The sequence below is a fragment of the Otolemur garnettii genome, unplaced genomic scaffold, assembly GCF_000181295.1.
Source record: "Otolemur garnettii isolate 467f Iridium unplaced genomic scaffold, OtoGar3 scaffold00023, whole genome shotgun sequence".
Lineage (NCBI taxonomy): Eukaryota > Metazoa > Chordata > Mammalia > Primates > Galagidae > Otolemur > Otolemur garnettii.
The window spans coordinates 22,329,064-22,336,196 of NW_003852418.1; the positions used below are offsets into that span (position 1 = coordinate 22,329,064).

At 52.8% G+C, this 7,133-nt stretch overlaps 1 protein-coding gene across 1 annotated transcript in view; it reads right to left on the bottom strand.

Moving 5' to 3' along the window:
- Nucleotides 1-3,678, bottom strand: part of STMN3 (stathmin 3) — a 10,396-nt gene extending 6,718 nt beyond the window's left edge. Inside the window, exon 1 of the mRNA XM_003787779.3 lies at nucleotides 3,580-3,678. Within this exon, the coding sequence (XP_003787827.1) occupies nucleotides 3,580-3,598 (19 nt within the window). The 5' untranslated portion in view covers nucleotides 3,599-3,678. The remainder of the gene's footprint in view (nucleotides 1-3,579) is intronic.
- Between the last annotated feature and the right edge of the window lie 3,455 nt (nucleotides 3,679-7,133).

A 7,133-nucleotide genomic window follows, 5' to 3' on the forward strand; every position in this document is an offset into this window, starting at 1 on the left:
AAAAAAAAAAAACATATTCATATATTATTTTTGTTATTAAAAGTTAGTTTTGGCTGGGTACAGTGGTTCACACCCGTAATCCTAGCACTCTGGGAGTCTGAGGTGGGTGGATTGCCTGAACTCATGAGTTTGAGACGAGCCTGAGCAAGAGGGAGACCCTATCTCTAAAAATAGCTGGGCATTGTGGTGGGCACCTATAATCCCAGCTACTTGGGACTGAAGCAAGAGAATCACTTGAGCCCAAGAGTTTGAGGTTGCTGTGAGCTAGATGCCATGGCACTCTACTGAGGGTGAGAAAGTAAGACTTTGTTTCAAATATATATATATATAAAAGTTTTAAAAAGGAGGAAGAGGCTGGGTGCAGAGGCTCATGCCTGTAATCTAAGCACTAAGCATGGCCTGCACAGTAGGATCCCTTGAGCTCAGGAGTTCAAGACCAGCCTAAGCAAAAGCGAGACCCCATCTCTACAAAATATAGAAAAATTAGCTGGGCATAGTGGTGCATGCCTGTAGTCCCAGCTACTAAAGAGGCTGGCAGCAGGAGGATCAGTTGAGCCCTGGAGTTTGATGTTGCTGTGATGAAGCCACTATACTCTAGCCTAGGTGACAGAGCACTCTGTCTAAAAAAAAAGAGGAAGGCAGCACCTGTAGCTCAGTCGGCAGGGTGCCAGCCACAAACACTGTGGTGGTGGGTTTGAACCTGGCCTGGGCCAGCTAAAACAAAAATGACAACTGCAACAACAACAACAACAAAAATAGCTGGGTGATGTGGTGGAGGCCTGTAGTCCCAGCTATTTGGGAGGCTGAGGCAAGAGAATCACTTAAGCCCAAGAGTTTGAGGTTGCTGTGAGCTGTGACATCACAGCACTCTACCCAGGGTGACAGCTTAAGACTCTGTCTCAAAAAATAAAATAATAGAGTATAGCCCAGGACACCTGATGGAGTCAGAGGTATGATAGCCAACTTCCAGTAGTGGCAAGCCAGGAGTCATTTGGAGGAACCGGCTCTGTGCTGGGCATGGGAAGGTGGCAAGAGGGAGTCTGGTTCAGAGGGCTGCAATGGAACAGACCTGGTCCTGAGAGAGGGCAGGTAGGGGAGGACTTGGCCCCTTCAAGTCTGACTCTGCCAGCACCCACCTCTCTGCCAATAGATACCAGCCCACAGTTTTGCCATTTCAGATTATCCTTGCTCATCACATTTTAAAATCCCTGAGTGAATTTACCTTATGGGACAGAAACCTGAGGCATGAAAGCTGCTCAAAGCCCCCTCTGCCTTTAGCTTGAAATTTTAACAGGAAGAAGAGCTGCATGTTCATTACAGAAAAGTTGTGGGACCAAAAGCAGGGAGGCTCCCTTCCAGTTAGCTGTTGCTCAACTTGGGGACAGTGGCTGTCAACAATTTAGGGGATAGGTGTGAGCACCTGCATCATCAGGAAAGAAGTGGAGAGCGACTGCTAACATAAGTCAGAGCTTTTCCAGGTGGTGGCTCTGAGCAGCAGACAGGCAGGGTTCTGCATATGATAGTTGTAGAGCTTCCCTGGTTTGGGCCCTTCTTCCCCAGAAGACCAATCCTCAAGGAGGAGATGAGGTAGGACCTGGGAGTGAGGCCACCCTGTGGCCTGGCTGCAGGAAGTCCAGGGGGGATAGGAGGGCAGGCAGGTAAGTAACTGACACACTTTGGAGAGGGTGAATAAGGGGAAGCCTGCCCATGGGCCAGGAGGAGGCCAGATCAGTGTTTCACAGCTGCAGAAGTTTAAAGAGCACATCTTCTGCCTCTCACTGCAGAGAGGAGGGGGCTGAGGTCCAGTCCCATCCAGGTCACCTATCCACAGACATAGCTTGTGCCAAGGAAGCCCCCCTCCCTGCCTCGAGCTGCTCCACCCCTTTGGCTCCCTCTTTTCTGACCCTTATGTCCCCCCCACTTAGGATTCTTCTCCTTCCCCTCTGCTGACTGCAGGGAAACATTTAGGAAACAATTCTCTGCCAGGATCTGGGTTCCCTGCATCTCTCTTTTCCACATCGTATTAAACGTTAAAAATGCATGTTGGTCTTTTTGTGATCAAATTCTACAAAAGCAGGAGTGAGGAAAACGTGGGTCTCTAACAGCACGGTAGAAATAACAACCGTTCCCATGGGGTGGGCACACAATACTCATCCACCAAGTGACCCTAGGAACAGCCAGACAAGGTGATGCTCTCCACAGCCTTATATCTACAGAGTAGGGCAAGTGGCCCACCCGAAGCCACACAAATGCCAGAATAGTAGCCCAGGCATGAGCATGAGTGTTCCTGAGGAGGATCATGGGAAAGGCTTGGTGGGTCTGGGCAGCTCTCAGCCATAGGAGTGGTAGAGCACCTCTCAAGTGCGGGAGGAGAGTCTAAGCAGCTCAGAGCCTGTCCCCACTATCTTTGAGGATGGGCAGTGTGAGGGGGAGAGGACCAGATAAGCTCCAACGCACAAGACTCTCAAAAAGGGTGGGAACGGAGGTAGACATTGACCCATCACAGAGATTACCCAGCCTAGAGGTCACCCGAACCTCTAAGCACACCCGATCTGAGGTGGGGAGGGGAGCAGCACGCGTGCGTGGGTGGAGTTCCGCGCCTCCGCCAAGTGGGCGGTGAGGAGACCACGGTGAGCCCTCCCTAGGGCAGAAGGGCAGAATGGAGGGCGGGCGGGAGTGCGGTTCTTGGATGGAGAGGGCATGCGAAGGGGACGAAGGGCGCCGGTCCTGAGGAGTGCAAGGCTGAAAATGGTGCTGGCGCTTTCTGCCCCAGCAGAGCGCGGGGACCAGTGAGTCCTTGCGTCTAGCACCCGCCCGGTGCTTGCGCCCACCCCTCCGCCAGAGCCCCACGAAAGGCCGGGGAGAGGAGCAGATCCCTCCTATTTGGATTTAGAAATAGCAGCAGCCCCTCCCCAGTCCATACCCCGCGGTGCAGAGGGCGGTGGCTTTTCCTACCAGAGCAGCAGACCTAGGCGTAACGGAGTGTGGTCCCCTAGCCGGCAGCATTGTGGGGTGGGGAGGACGACGAGGCGAGGTGCAGGCGCTGCCCCACTAGCCCCGGCTCGAGCCGGCTTCAGTCTTGCTCCTCCACTCTCCCTCCCTCAACGGCCCCTCCAGCCCCCACTTCACTGGCGCTCCTCCAGGGCTCTTGCAGAGGGTCCCGCCCTCCCCCGCTCCTCCCCGCGAACGCACAGTACGACCGAGATCTAAGGTCGCCGGGCGCTGGGACACAGTCTCACAGTCCCACAGTCCCAACCCGCCAGCGCGCCCACCCAGAGGCACGAGCCAGCGCAGGTCCTCCGGGCCGCGCTGCCGCAGTCACTCCCTTCCTGGCACGGCGGCGCCCGACGCCCCCATCATTGCTGTGAGCTGAGCCTGTCTCGCGGCCCACACCCGCCCGGCCGTCGCTGCAGTCCCTGTCCTTGGGGCACCGGCTCTCCCAGACCCACGGAAGTCGTGGGTCCTACCCAGCCTTGCAACGCGCAAGTTGCAAGAGATGGTAAAATCGAGTGGGTAACCAGACAATGGCTCTGCGCAGACCAGAGCCACTGCAGGAAGCCCGCGGCTGCGGGCGCCTACCCGACACGGTGCTGGCCATGGTGCTGGCGTCAGGGGCTGCGGAGGCCGGAGAGACACGGGCGGCGGCTGCAGCTGCAGTGGGCAACGCTGCAGTGCGGGGCAGGGCGGAAAGGGAACGAGGGCGGGCGGAAGGCGGGCGCGGCCGGAGGGGGAGAGAGAAAGAGGGAAGCGCCTTGCGCGGCCGTCACCCGGAGAGGGCGGAGGGAGGGGCGGGGAGATGCCCGTCCCCCCGCCACTCACCGCCCTGGACCCGCTGCTTTGTGGCGTCTGGGGACAGTGCAGATGAGTCCCCAATCCCCAAGGCGGGCAAAGCAAGGTAGGAGGGGCAGGTCCCATTACAGGGTAGGGTCGCTGAGCCCTTCGCCAAGGCCACTGGAGGAAGGGATGGTGCCTGTTGTGCCCAGGTCTGCTGAAAGAAAAGAATGTCTTAGAACACAGGGGTGGGTGCTGGCCTGGAAGGTTCCAGAGGGGCGTCTCCTCTGAGCCCAGAGGATGAGCAGGTTCTGAGCAGAGACCAGCCTAAACGGGCTTTACATGAGGTAGAGGTGGATTCCCACCCCAGCTCAGACAGCAGCTTGCTGTGTGATGCAGGGTGAGTTTCTGACTTCTCCTGGGCCTCTGTTCCTCAGATGTGAGATGAGATGATGATGCTGAGACCCAGAGGAGAGGCGTCAGAGCTGGGTGTCTGCACTTAGAGAGTGGCGGCCCCTTCTCCTGCCTCCTCCTCTTCCCATAACCCCAAAGGCAGAGCCCGGCAGACAGATACAGTGACATCCCAGTGTTACAGATAAAGCCACTCTGGCCTATAGGAGTGTTTGCCCCAGAAGCAATTAAGTCATAGGGTTGGGATGGAAACCTTGGGAGACTCACAAGATGAGGCCAGCGTAGACAGGCAAAAGTCAGCTGCAAGCCTCAGGACTACCAGTTAGCCTGGGTAGCCACATTCTAAGTTGGCTAAGTACTGGCCCCTGTTGTGCAAGCCAGAATCATCCCTGGGACTGTGCATGTGGTGGGCTTATGCCCAGGATTAAGTTATATTGTGTAGTACAGTGGACCTTAAGACAGGAATGTCACTTAAGGAAGGACCTTAAAACAGGGTGGGCCTGACCTAATCACAGGAGCTCTTTTAAAACTACTTTCTCGGCTCGGCGCCTATAGCTCAAACGGCTAAGGCGCCAGCCACGTACACCTAAGGTGGCAGGTTCGAATCCCCAGCCCGGACCCGCCAAACAACAATAATGGCTGCAACCAAAAAATAGCCGGGCGTTGTGGTGGGTGCCTGTGGTCCCAGCTACTTGGGAGGCGGAGGCAAGAGACTCGCTTGAGCCCAGGAGTTGGAGGTTGCTGTAAGCTGTAATGCCACAGCACTCTACCCAGGGGGACAGCTTGAGGCTCTGTCTCAAAAAAAAAAAAAATAGTGGGTAGGGCACTGGCCCCATAAACCGAGAATGGTGGGTTCAAACCCAGCCCCAGCCAGCTAAAAGAAAAGGAAAAAAAAAACAGCAGTGACAATGGCAACAAAATAGCTGGGCGTTGTGGCGGAGTACCTGTAGTCCTAGCTGCGTAGTCCCAGCTGCTTGGGAGGCTAAACCAAGAGAATCGCTTAAGCCCAGGAATTGGAGGTTGCTGTGAGCTGTGACACCACAGTACTCTACCAAAGGGCAACAAAGTGAGGCTCTGTCTCAAAAAAAACAAACAAATAAAAATAAAAACTATTTTCTCTGCCTTGGTGCCTGTAGCTCAGCAGCTAGGGTGCTGGCCACATATACCAGGGCTAGCAGGTTAAAACCTGGCCCTGGGCCAGCCAAACAACAATGACAACCGAAACAAACAAACAAAAAAAATAGCCGGGCATTATGATGGGTGCCTGTAGTCCCAGCTACTTGGGAGACTGATGAGGTTGTTGTGAGCTGTGATGCTACAGCACTCTACTGAGGGTGACATAGTGAGACTCTTTAAAAAAAAAAAAAACTTTCTTTGGATGGTACAAATTGGAGGCACTCAAAATAAGGAAGGTTCTCTATTGGGCCTGACCAGGTGGAAGGGCCTGAGAGCTGTTTCCAGCTGACAGCCAGCAAGATGATGAGGACCTTGAGCCTACCACCACAAGGAAGTGAATTCTACCAACAAGAATGAGCTTGAGTTTGGGCAACACAGCAAGATCCTATCTCTACAAAAAAATTTTTTTTAATTAGTCACATGTGTTGGTGCACACGTGTAGTCCCAGCTTCTCAGGAGGCTGAGGCAGGAGGGTCACTCAGAGCTCAGGAGTTTGAGGTAACAGTGAGTTATGATTGTGCCACTGCACTGAAGCCTGGGGGACAGAGTGAGACCCTGCCTCTTACAAAAATACAAAAATTTAAAAATCAAAGAATGAGAGCTGGGCACTGTGGCTCACGCCTGTAATCCTAGTACTCTGGGAGGCTGAGGCAGGTGGATTGCCTGAGCTCATGGGTTCAAGACCAGCCTGAGCCAGAGCAAGACCTCATCTCTAAAAATAGCCCAGTGTTGTGGTGGGCGCCTATAGTCCCAGCTACTTGGGAGGCTGAGGCAAGAGGATCACTTGAGCTCAGGAATTTGAGGTTGCTGTGAGTTATGATGCCACCGCACTCTACCTAGGGTTACCAAGTGAGACTCTCAAAAAAAAAAAAAATTAAAAAATAGGCCAGGCATGGTGGCTCATGCCTGTAATCCTAGCACTCTGGGAGGCCAAGGTGGGTGGTTTGCTTGAGCTCACGAATTTGAGATCAGCCTGAGCAAAAGTGAGATCCTGTCTCTACTAAAAATAGAAAAACTGAGGCAAGAGGATTGCTTGAGCTCCAATTGGAGGTTGCTATGAGCTATGACGCCACGGCACTGTACCCAAGGAGACAGCTTGATACACTGTCTCAAAAAATAAAATAAGATAAAATAAAATAATGAGTTTGAAAGCAGGTTTGTCCCTGAAGCCTTGAGATGATGAGACCTTAGCCCAGCTGAAAACTTGGGTTCTGCCTTGGGATACTAAGAACTGTGAGCTAATAAGTGAGAGTTGTTTTAAGCTGTTGAGTTTATGGTAACTTGTTACAAAGCCAAATGAAACTAATATACTGGATGTGGTGGCTTACACCTGCAATCCTAGCACTCTGGGAGGCTGTGGTGGCCAGATTGCTTAAGGTCAGGAGTTTGAGACTAGCCTTAGAAAGATTAAGACCCTATCTCTACTAAAAATAGAAAAAGTATTCAGGCATTGTGATGGGGGCCTGTCATCCCAGCTACTAGAGAGGCTGAGGCAGGAGAATCCTGAATTTCAGGTTGCAGTGAGCTAGGAATACTAAACTCTACCCAGGGCAACAGAGTGAGACTCTGGCTAAAACAAACAAACAAACAAAAAAAATAAAATAAAAACAAGTTAACACAGAGAGAGAGAGAGAAAAAAAAGTGTTAACCGGACATAGTGGCCTCTGCCTGTAATCCTAGCACTCTGGATGGCTGAGGAGTATCACTTGAGCTCAGGAGTTTCAGACCAGCCTGAGCAAGAGTGAAGACCCTTGTCTCTACAAAAAAAAAAAAAA